Source organism: Phoca vitulina, unplaced genomic scaffold (assembly GCF_004348235.1).
Source record: "Phoca vitulina isolate PV1807 unplaced genomic scaffold, GSC_HSeal_1.0 scaffold13, whole genome shotgun sequence".
NCBI classification, from domain to species: domain Eukaryota; kingdom Metazoa; phylum Chordata; class Mammalia; order Carnivora; family Phocidae; genus Phoca; species Phoca vitulina.
In genome coordinates, this window is record NW_022589716.1 from 3,761,011 (window position 1) to 3,773,045 (window position 12,035).

The 12,035-nt window shown below is 45.9% G+C and overlaps 1 protein-coding gene across 5 annotated transcripts in view; it reads left to right on the forward strand.

Moving 5' to 3' along the window:
• Positions 1-12,035, forward strand: part of GATAD2A (GATA zinc finger domain containing 2A) — a 101,752-nt gene that overhangs the window by 63,369 nt on the left and 26,348 nt on the right. For 3 of the 5 annotated variants that reach the window (XM_032412536.1, XM_032412534.1, XM_032412538.1), the window contains exon 3: positions 1,756-2,024. The exons of 1 other annotated variant lie outside the window; for it this stretch is intronic. In XM_032412536.1, coding sequence (XP_032268427.1) covers positions 1,756-2,024 — 269 coding nt within the window. The remainder of the gene's footprint in view (positions 1-1,755; positions 2,025-12,035) is intronic. One more of the 5 variants, XM_032412537.1, reaches the window with a different exon arrangement.

Here is a 12,035-nt window from a genome sequence, read left to right on the forward strand (position 1 = left end):
GAGCAGTTGGTACAGGGTGGGTGGCAGGCACAGGCTAGGATGCCAGGAAGGGTTGGGGGCAGATGGAGGTCTTGTTGATATCCTATGCCCTTGAGTTTCAGAGTTCTCCAGCCCCATCCTCCTTTAGCATGGGTGGGGAGCACTCTGGGGGTGACATGACCACCAAGAGACTTGTTCATTTTGACCCATTTGGACTGCCTGTAGGAGCAGATACCTGAGTGCCCTGGCCAGGCCACACTGGCCTAACGAGTGTATATGGGACACTCTGCCTTCTGAGCCAGGAGCATGAAGCAGCTGTCCGTTTCCTTCCTTTCACTTTAAGTCCACCAAAGGGGCCACTTGGGCAAGGCCCTGCACTATTGCTCATTTGTGGAATTGGCTCCTAAAGAAGATTGTGAGTGAGTCATCTCAGGAGTGTATCCCATATATGATGATGTGGCCCCTTCATTGCCCCGTGTTGCCCCCAGCCTCCCAGAAGGTGGGCTCCAGGACTGGGGATGACTGGCCCTGTCCAGGACAGGCCTCCCAGGGTATTCACTGATGAGGAAACTGAGGTGCCAGATGCCCTGCCTGTGGACACAGATAGAGCCTGTGCCTGGGGACACAGGTGCCTTCAGTGTAGGCACACCACAGGCATGAATTGAGATTCTCTGAGGGGCCCATGTTGGTAGGTGTGAATGCCTATTATCCTGTGTAGAACTGGCACTTTGGGAATTCTACTAGAGCCTGGCAGCTAAATTCTTTTTTGTCCCCTCATGAACTCTGGCTTGGCTTTTTAGACCCTGACTCTTACAGTCTTATTTCCTGTGTCCTGCCTTGTTGGGACATCAAGGCTGGGCTTGGAGTGGCTCCTTTAAGAGCGAGTGCCTGTGTCCCAGACTCTGTTGTGGAATGCCAGCAGCCTCCCTGCAGACAGACATCACTGCGCTGTCCTCCGTCCTGTCTCCGTGAGGGTTAACAACACTTCAGCTTGTTGTCTGGAACCGGTTCAGACTGGTTTTCTGGAAAGTGCTTTGTCTCTCAGACTGAATCCTGGGAAGGGTCATGTGGAGCCCAGTGATGTCATGGGATCAAAAACTGACTCAGCTGTTTTTTTTCTTCTTTTCTTTCTTTAAATCAAGATATGTGTGTGCTGCAGGTACAGGGTGCTGGCTCGGTGACAGGCCAGCTCTCACCCCACTCAAAGTTTACCTTACTGGCAGTCAGAGGGTTAAACGTGACCCCCACCTCTCACCCCCCAGAGGTGAGCAGGGAGTGAGGAGGCTGTCCCTCACTAAAGGGGAAAAGAAGGGTCAACCTGAGTCAGTGCAGTGCGGGGCTGGACCTGGGCAGTGACCCTGCTCCTGGGACAGCGTGGTCTCCCTTTGCTGGATTCCAGACACCTCCAATCCAGGGCAGGTACTCAGAATCCCGTAGGCAGGGCGTTCAGATCTAGAACAGTTTTCCTCTCTTTGCTTTTGAGTCTGGAGCACAGAGAATTCCTTTTCCTTCTGATAAGCAGCCACTTTCCATTGTTTCTGTCCAGGTCCCCACATGTCTCAGCTCCCCAGATGCTCCACTGATCCTGCCCAGCCTTCCCCAGGCAGTGAAGAAAGGTCCTGGGCACACTTTGTGGGTCCTGCATTTGTTATGCCTACTTCCGCTAACAGCATGTGGCAAGGAAAACTCTCCAAGCTGACACTCTGAGAAGTTTCTAAGAAGGTAGCAACTTGGTTGTGCCAAGTTTAAATGTCATGTTTTCTCCTTCTCCCAAAGTTCAGAATGACTGAAGAAGCATGCCGAACACGGAGTCAGAAACGAGCGCTTGAACGGGACCCAGCAGAGGATGATGTGGAAAGCAAGAAAATAAAAATGGAGAGAGGATTGTTGTCTTCAGATTTAAACACTGACGGAGACATGAGAGTGACGCCTGAGCCAGGAGCAGGCCCAGCCCAAGGGTTGCTGAGGGGGGCAGAGGTGACGACCATGGGCAGATGCGAAGGGCAGGCGGGTGACGGGCCCGTGGACATGCGTACCTCATACAGGTGAGCAGGAGGAACCTGGAACCAGGTCTCCTGGGTGTGAAGAGGTGGTGAGAATATGGGGATGAGGCTTCCCTTCAGGCCTGCAGGAAGCAGCTTTGGGTGAGTTATGGTGGAGATGGCTGTGGGTTCCAGTCCTGGCATTGCTGTGCTGTCCTGGACAGACCTCCCCACTGGGGCCTGGATGTCAGTGGCAGAGGGTGTGATTCTCGCAAGAGGAGGGGTAGTATTCTCCATCAGCTCTCCTGTAAGGCAGCAAGTCTTCACTAAATTCATACCTGTTGTCTGTTCAACTGGTGCTTTTGGTTTGTAGGAAAACTTGGGAGTTTTTAATTTGAATATATCTCCTTGCTCTGTAGATCTGGGGTTCAGGAGGGCAGGGGTTCTGCACTTTTTCTGGGTCACTGGCCTGGGGGCAGAGTCTGGAGGCCAGCTCAGGGATACCTCGCACATGTGCCACCACTCTTTATAGGCAGCACATTATGAAGGAGGAGGTCACTCTGTTCAAGTCTTCTGTGGTGTGGTGTTTTGGTTTCTCCTTAGTCAGTACTGATTACTTTCAAGAGTAACTTTCCTGATCCTCAGCTTTGTGAGGTTCTTAAGGAAAAAACTTGAAAGAATTAAGACTCAGTGTCGTTCCTGTTGTACCCCCCTTCCCCCCAATTTCTTCACTCAGAAACATTCTTTTCTTGTAAAGAGAAATCTGGGCCTAGCATCTGCTGTCACTGTTCCCCTTGGAGCTCTGGTGAGAGAACCATTCTCTCCAGAATGTTCACACCTAGATGTCTTATGAGCCAGATATGCCACAATGGGTGTGTGGGTATAGGCCTGGCCTCCTGGCCCTCCCTCACTACCCCCCTAGTCCTCCCCTACAGACTCCTTTCCATGTCTGTTTGCCTGGAGTTGGGGGTGCGGGTGAGGGTAGCAGGTGCAGAGCCAGGGAAGTTGGGAGCACCTTCTCTTCCCATGAGTGTTGACTAACCCACACAGGGATGACTCCACCCTGCAGTCTTCATGTTAAATTCATTTTGGAGCCCAGATTTTCAGAATCCTAAGGATTTCAGAGGTCATCTGGCCTGACATTTCTCAGCTTTTACAATTCTTAACCTCTTTGAGATAAATGGGAAAATCCAACCCCTTCTATTAGGGAAGCATTCAAAGTGGGGTGGGGGTACTTTCTGTTTCTGCTACCCCAAAAGGCCTTTTTCTGTCTGGCTCTGCTTTTTGCTGTCCCTGTTCTAAAACCAGAGGCCTCTCTGAAAGTTTCAGAAATAAAATTGTAAGTCTGGGCCTCCTTTCCCTCCATCTGACTTGGTCCTCAGTAGTGTTTCAGGTAGCTGAGGAGGAGGAAGAGCCCATGTTTGTGAAGATCTGCTGGGTTCTTGTGTTCCTGGGCTCCTGGTGTGCATTTTCTTCTGTAATTACCTTTCTCCTCTGCAGGGCAGCCCAGTGGATTGTGAGGGAGAGATTACCAGATCTTTCTGTTGATACAGCCTGGGGCTACATTTGGCCTCTGGGCCTCTTGCTTCCAGACTTTCTCCATTATACCTATTGGCTTCCAACCCAAGGTCACTTGGACAATGTGATGTTTTCTGAGGTTGATGGGGATGATATCCTTATGACACAAAGAATGCAGGGAGCAGGGATTAGAGATTAACCCAGGCACACAGGGCAGGGGTGATCCTACAGGACTAGAGATGCCCCAGGGCACTCATGGAGCAGTATGAGAGTGTGGAAAGAGTTTGGCTTTGGTGGCCGGCAGTCAGAGTTGGGGTCACATCATATTCCCTGACTGATCTTGAGCAGATGGTCTTAGTCTTTGTTTCTTCATCAGTAAAATGGGTGATAATCTCTGCCTTGCAGGTTATTGGGTGACAGATGTGTACCCAGAATTGGTCCTAGTGTGGGGAGGAAGTGTTGGTGGCAACTATCCTTCAGTCTTCACTCAAAATAAAATGTCCACATGTAGAGCTGGTATGTCCCTGAGTTCCCACATAGAATATTCTGTTTAATTTGAGAAGTACAGTTTTGAATTTTGGCAAAAATCGTAGGATCAGGTATACCCCACAGCCATTCTAAAACTGTAATCTGTTCTGGATTGCGTGGCCCCAGTTTCTGTGTTAGAAATAGGCAGTCTTTGAATCCTTGTTGAGAGCATCTGGCTTGAGAACATCCCTTTAGGAACCTCCCTGTATCATGGTGTGGTTGTTCCATTGGTTCCCAGGTTAGTGTGAAATCCCACATTGGGCAGATCAAAAGGCACAGCTGTACTAACCATAGTTTAGTTGGGTTGAAGCTCTTTTGCTTCAGGTTCACTGAATCTTATAAGACCAACATGCCAATTTTAGATGGTTCTGAGAGAATTTCATTTTTGTTTTTTTAATTGAGGTATAGGACACATACTGAAAAGTACAGAATGGTGCCACTTGATACATTTTCACAAACTTGAACACATCCCTGTAGCTAGAATCAAGAAACAACCTTGGAGCCCCCTTATGCCTGCTTATTGTCACTACCCCAAGGGTAACCAGTTTCTTGGCTTCTAACAGCATAGATTAGTTTTTCCTGGTTTTGTACTTTATTATTATTTTTTAAAGATTTATTTATTTATTTGACAGAGAGAGACACAGCGAGAGAGGGAACACAAGCAAGGGGAGTGGGAGAGGGAGGAGCAGGCTTCCCGCTGAGCAGGGAGCCCGATGGCAGGGCTCGATCCCAGGACCCTGAGATCATGACCTGAGCCGAAGGCAGACGCTTAATGACTGAGCCACCTAGGCGCCCCTGGTTTTGTACTTTAAATAAATGGTATTATGCAGTCTGTACCCTTTACTTGCTTTCATTCAACATTGTGTTTGTGAGATTAACTCATGTTGTTGAGTTTAGCAGTAGTTAGTTCATTTTCATTGCTGCATAGTATTCTGTGTCTGGAATTTCTGTTTGGCTCTGTTTTACAACTGCCTCGTTTTCTTTCACGCTGTCTTTTTTAAGATTTTTTTTACTCGTCTTGCACAAGTTAAAGCATGAGCGGGGGGAAGGTCAGAGGGAGAGGGAAAAGCAGACGCGGGACTTGATCCCAGGACCCCAGGATCATGACCTGTGCTGAAGGCAGACATTTAATCCAGATGCCCCTTATGCTGTTTTATGACTCAAATTGGGCTTTTTGAAGATTAAAGGGAGTTTCTGGTGGCTTCTAAGAGAGATAATTTTCTTTAAGGAAGTGGCTGGTAAATTAAAATCACCAAGATAAAACTTTTTTTTAAAACTACATTGGGGTGATGTGTAGCATACATAGGCAGACAAAAGAGTAAAAGTCAGTTCTTTGCCTCTCTACAGTTCCCCTCTCCATCTCTGGCAGCTTTTCTGACCTAGACTCCCACTTTGTGTGTATTTTATTTTCAAAATAAATCAAAGCTGGAGGGTAATTTCCAGCAGTGATTGAGTGAGGAGAGATTTTCAAACCCCGCCCCCCCCAACTATAAAACAGGACAAAATTGGCCAAAAAATGTCAGTCATTTCAGCACTGTGGAAATTGACCAGAGGCATACAATAATCTGAGAAGTGTTTGTGCTTAAGGAACTACTGAACTTTGGGTAAGAATAGTGAGAATCTGTGGCATTTAGCCTGGTGCTCCTTCCATGCCCTCTCCCCAGTTCTACTGTTAGGGAACCTCTGCCTGGCAGGTACAGGCTGTGAAGACCAACCCCTTCTCTGCAGGAGTGAGATGAGGCTCATTCAGTTTAAGAGAGTTCTGGGCAGCAGCCCTGGTCCCGTGGCCTTATTGGTTGAAGTGACAGTCTTAGAGATGGGCAAATGGGGAAGGAAGGACAATGGCTCTGTTAGCCCAAGGTTGCAGTCATGGTTGGGGCAAGACAGAAAAACTATTTGAAGAAATAATGGGCAAAAACATATGTGAGGAGAATTCTCACTCATCCAAGAAGCTCAACAAACCTTAAGTAGCAGAAATACAAAGTGATCTATACCTGGACACATCATAGTCAAGTTGTTAAAAGCCAGAGGAAAAGAAAATCTTAAAAGCAGCAAGAGAAAAAGGGCTCATCATATACAGGGGAGCATTAATATGATTAACAGCCAGCTTCTCACCCAAGATCATGGAAACCAAAAGGAGTTGAATGATATTCAGAGTACTCAAAGAAGAAAACTGTCAACCTGGAATTCTCTGTCCAGCAGAACTCCTTCAGAAATGAAGGCAAAAAGGACATTTTCAGATACAGACCAAAAGAATCCGTCACTGGCAGACCTGCCAGTCTTCAGGCTGAAAGAAAATGACATGTTGGTAACTTAGGTTCCCAGGAAGAAAAGAGCACTGGAAATGGTAAATATGTGGGCTAATATAAAAGACTTTATTCCCATTTCTTCTTAAAACACATAACGTTGTATAAAGTGTTAACTGCAACTAACATTGGTCATAATAGACAAAAATAACCATTTCAGCTCTCTGTAAATTGACCAAAGGCATAAAAAAATCTGTTGTGTTTATAATGGTGACAGATATGTCACACAATAATATTACAAAACAGGAGGAATGAAATGGAGCTTCATTGGGGTAAAGTTTTTCTACATTTTACTGGAATCAAATTAGTAATTTGAAGCAGATTGTGGTAAATTAATAAGATGATTATTATAATCTCTAGAGCAACTATTAAGAAAAATAACTTTATAGTAAAAAAAGAAATCAGGGGGCGCCTGGGTGGCTCAGTTGGTTAAGCGGCTGCCTTCGGCTTGGGTCGTGATCCCAGGGTCCTGGGATTGAGCCCCGCATCAGGCTCCCTGCTCAGCGGAGAGCCTGCTTCTCCATCTCCCTCTGCCTGCCTCTCTGCCTACTTGTACTCTCTCTCTATCTCTCTGTCAAATAAATAAATAAATAAAATAAAAATACATATATTCAAAAAAAATCAGAAAAATTTAATGGTACACTAAGAAATGTTTAACACAAAATAAGACTGTCAATGAGGAACAGAGGAACCAAAAAAAAAAAAAGGAATGTGTGTAGAATACAACTAGCAAAATGGCACGCGTAAATACAGTCATATCAATTATTGTGTTAAATGTGAGTGGTCTAAACACCCCAATTAGAAAGGCAGAGATTGTCAGACTAGATAAAAAAAAAAAAAGCAAGATCCAGCTTAATTATATATTGTCTATAAAAGACACTCCTTAGATTTAAGGATGCTTTATCCTTTGGTAAAATGATGGGAAAAGCTATACCATAAGTAACCATAGGAAAGCTAGAGTGACTATTATCAATGTGAGATAAAATTGACTTTAAGACCAAAAAAATAGTACTAGAGCCAAAGAGCAACATTTTATAATAATATATCAGGGAGACATACCAGTCATAAATGTATATGCACCTAAGAATAGAGCCCCAAAATCTGAGGCATAAACTGATAGGATAGTAGAAATAGACAATTTATCAGTTATAGTTAGAGAATTCAATATTCCACTCTTAATAATTGGTAGAGCAACTAAAAATTGGTATAAGGTTCTAGAAGACTTGAAGAGCATTGTCGACCCATTTGGCCTAATAAGAATCTATAGAGTACCTGGTGACTACAGAAAACGTCTTTGTACATGCTCATGGAACATTCTCCAGGGTAGACCAAATGCTGGGCCATAAAACAAGTCTCAAGGATGGTTGATAGAAAAAAAAAAAAAAAAGACAGTAACAAGTGTTGGTGAGGATGTGGAGAAGGTGGAACCCTCATACTTTGCTAGTGGGAATGTAAAACGGCATAACATTCCGCAATTTCTTACAAAGTTACAAATGAACTTACTGCATGACCTGCATTCTATCCAAGGAACATACTCAAGAGAAATGAAAACGTGTCCACACAAAGACAGGTACATGGGTGTTCATAGCAGCATAATTCTAATAACTAAAAAATGGAAACAGTCCAGATAGCCAAGCAAGAATAAATAAAACAGCTATATCCATGCAGTTGATTACTATTCAGAAATTAAAAAATGAACTCCCGATTCATGCTGCAGCATGGATAAACCTCAGACTCGCCATGCTGGTGGGGAGACAGCAGACCCAGAGACTGCATGTTGTATAATTTCATCTACAGGGAATGTCCAAAACAGACTTACTATAGTGACTGATCAGTGGTTGCTGAGGCCGGGGGTGGGGGCGGCTGGGAGCAGTGATTAACATCTCATGGGCACAAGGGAACTTTTTGGGGGTGGTGGAAGTATTCTAAAATTGGATTGTGGTAGTGGTTACACAACTCTAAGTTTATTAAAAATCATTGAATTGTACTACAGTGAATGAATTTTAGTGGTATGTAAATTATACCTCAATATGGACATTTAAAAAAATTAATGAGTTTAAAATAGTTTGGTTTCTGTTCTGGCATCTATAAACGTGCTCATAGTAAAACAAAAATCCACAGAGGTGGAAGTTGAGTCTGCTAATCTTGTGAGACTAACCCAAAGGTCATGGGCACATGCCTTCCCTCCCCCTACCCCTGGTTAGGTGGTTAAGCGGCTGCCTTCCCCACCCCAAGTCAGGACTGTTGGAAGAGGCTAGAGTTGGGGCAGGCAGAGAAAGCTATGTTGGGTTCTCTGTTTTGTTTCTGTGATAAGTAGATTCTACTCCTGTACTTTCCTATAGAGAGTCTCTTTGTTTTACAAGTCATTGATCTTTAGAAATAATCTGGGCCACGCACAGGGGAGAACAACCCTTTTCCCCCCTCCTTTTGGGTGGAGGAGCATTTAATTCAATAAAACATGAACCTCTTCTTTAGAGGTTCTGCACCTGAAAGGTAAGGACTGGGTGTCTTATCACTCTGGGCCTTTGTGGGGTGGGGGCTTCATGAACAGCCACCCCCATGCTTTACTGAAAACGTGTTTGTATATGCCTTTTTCTGGGACGTTAGCCCTCCCTGGGTTGTTAACAGGCCAGGACCAGGCTGAGTCTGTGGCCTGCACGGTGGTGGTCCCTGGGGATAGAAAGGATAGGACAAGATCTGATCACAGCTACTTTCTGGTGTACTGTAATAAACAATGTGCAGAGGTCTTGGGGGAAAGACTAGAGGTTAAGGGGTATGGCTCACTGGGGATGGAAGTCCATAGGCACCAAAGCAGACCTATCTTTACTTCCTCATTTTACCTGGGAGGAAACATAGCTGAGGCTCCCTGGGTCCCATGGGTGAGGCAGGGGCAGACAAGTAGGCCAGCTTCCACTTCTCGATAGCCTGCTACGTGGGCCTCAGTGGATGTGGGGCAGATGTTCTGATGACTGCCCATCCTGGGTTCTATTGGGGTGTGTGGCCTGTGGGTAGCTACATGTCTCCCTCCTCTCTCCCCATCCCTCTTTGCATCATGCATCTCATTTGCTACAGTTCAGAGCTTCACTCGGACCAAGGGCCTGCCCTCTGCGTAGAAGGGGCTCCTATCTGCCACTGAGGGGTCCATGGCCTACTGGCAGTAACATCTGAGCCATTAGAGCTGTTCTAGGCTTTAGTTTTTCTGGCTTTCCACCTCCCTCAGTCAAGCACTTGCGAACTTAAATAGACTAAAAATGCACTAAAAGCACCCCCTGTTTACCAAGCCTGCAAAGCAGGGCCCTTTTGTTAAAGCTGGTGTTCTTGATGACAGAATCACTGTCCCATCTTTCTTTAGAGACTTTGGCATTCACCAAGGGTGTCATGGGGGTGACACATCTTTAAACTAGTTACTTCTTCTGTGCCCAGGGACATCACTACTCCTCATTTGGTATTAAAACAGGGCTTGGTTGTCCTGCAGTGGTGTGTTGTGTTCGGGCACATCATCCTACACATGTCAATGCCTGAGTTCTCTTACAAAGCGAAAATGAATCTGAAAGTAACATGATGGTGCAGCCACCTATTGTCTATAATGTGGGATTATGTGGATGGCCTTGTACTGTTCTATGTAGAAATGGGGCCTGCAGGTAGAGGGCTGTATCCCTTAACTTATCCAAGATGACTCCCTAGGTCATAGGTTGAGTTCTTGTTGTTTGGCAGATGCTCTTTTACAAGCAGCCTTTTGTGAGAGGAAGAATAAAAACTGGGGTTCCCTGCCCTGTAAGGAGGTAAAGCCCAGCGAGTGTCTCCTGGTGTGTTTTTCACCTGTGTGGTCCAAAGCCTTATCAGGATACAGAACCTAGTAGTCACCATAAAAAGGAGCCATTTATACATTTCCTGTCCTTCTTGATTGGGTATACTCTCTCACCCTAGACTAATCTTGCCTCTTCTCAGAAATGGATTCTAGAAATGGAATCATGCATGTGCTCAGTGGGGTCTGGCTTCTCTCACTCCATGTGCTTTGGGATTCATCCCTGTTGTATGTAGCATTTTGCTGAATGTCTCCTGTGTGGTTATGCACACTGTACCCACTTACCTGTCCACAGACACCAGGCAGTCTGCAGTTTGGGGCTGGTGTGAGTGCAGCTACTATGATCATTCCTACAGGTCTTTGCGTGGGCATCAATCCTTCATTTATCTTGCTAAATACTTAGGGGTTGAATTGCAGGGTCACAGAATACGTGCATGTTCAATTATTTCAAAGAAACTGCCAGGCCTTCCCCCCACAAAATGTCTGGACTGTTTTACTCACAGGTATGGGGATTCAGTTGCTTCATTCTCAATTTGATATCATCATTCTTTACAAATTTAGCCATGGGGTCTATAGAGAGGCCTGGGTCCAGGTCCTGGCTTGCTTGTATGACTGTTACCTCTTTCCCACGGTGATAGAAGGGTGATCATTGCTGCCCTGGCTGCCCGTGTGGGGATGGAAATGGGGTCCTTGCCAGCCATGTACTGACCTGAGCCCCCACCTACTCTGTTCTCAGGACCATGCTCCATCACAGCTGTGCCTGGCTTGGCCAGCTGTCTGCTGGAATGTGTGTTCTTAAGTGAGTTGGGTGAATGTGACACAGCTGTGGGTGTGATGGCTTGGGTTCTTGCACAGCCTGGGTAGGTGTGGTTGTGGCCCTCACCCTGGCTCTCTGACAATCTTCCTCATAGGGATTGGACCCCTGCAATGCCCCCCCCCCCTTACATGTGAGAGCTTTGGAAGTCCCTTAGCCAAAAGCCTATTTCCTTCTGTTGTGACCACCACTTCCCAGAGTCTGGGGGCTCCTGCACTCTTGTGGAAGGCTCCCTGGAGCCCAGCCCCTCCCCAGCACCTGTTGTGGCCTGGCTGCTGCTTTTACTTGCTAATTCTTTGTCTTTACTGCTGGGTGACTTCCAGGAGAGGCTGGGCAGTCTCAGGGAGCAGCTCCAACTAGAAATCTCCATGGCCTGCATGCTTTTCTTACCGTGTTTAGTGTATGGGAACCAAGAGGTATGTTCCTTCTGAAATCTCTTCCTGGTTCTGTTCTGTGCCTCCTTCCCTGTCTTGGCTGTGGCCTCTCTTGTGTCATTCTCTGCTTTATCCCTTCCCTGTAGGCTCCTCATCCCAATTCTTTCTGTCCACCTGCCTCTATTCTGAACCATATCTTTATCCCAGATTTGAAATTGAATTATGAGGGGTTCACCTATACTTCTAAAACTCATTAGGTAATGCTGGGCTATCAGAGTGACAGACTCTGGGTGTCCTGTTTCTAACTCCCAGAGAGACCCAGCTCACATGGGGCCTGGTGTAAGCCAGCCTGATGACAGGTGAGAAGCCACCTGCCCATTGCCTTTATAACACTTTCCTCTGGCCATGAAGGGGCTGTCTGTCTCTTTCTCACTGGGTAGTGTCTGTCTCTTTCTCACTGGGTAGTGCCTGCCTTCTTGGGGATGTGGTGGCCCCGACAGGAATCAGAAAGCCACTATGTACAGTCAGTGAAGTAAGCACCTGTAAACACTCATCCTTTAGCAGTCATGAACTCTTTACACATGTGTGAATTGGGCAGATTTGTAGATTAAACAGATCATTTTCTTATCTTGAAATTATTTGGTTTAAATCTGCAGTTGAAGTTTTTTTTCTCTTTTTTCTTTTTTTTTTTAAATGTTTTATTTATTTATTCATGAGAGTCAGAGAGAG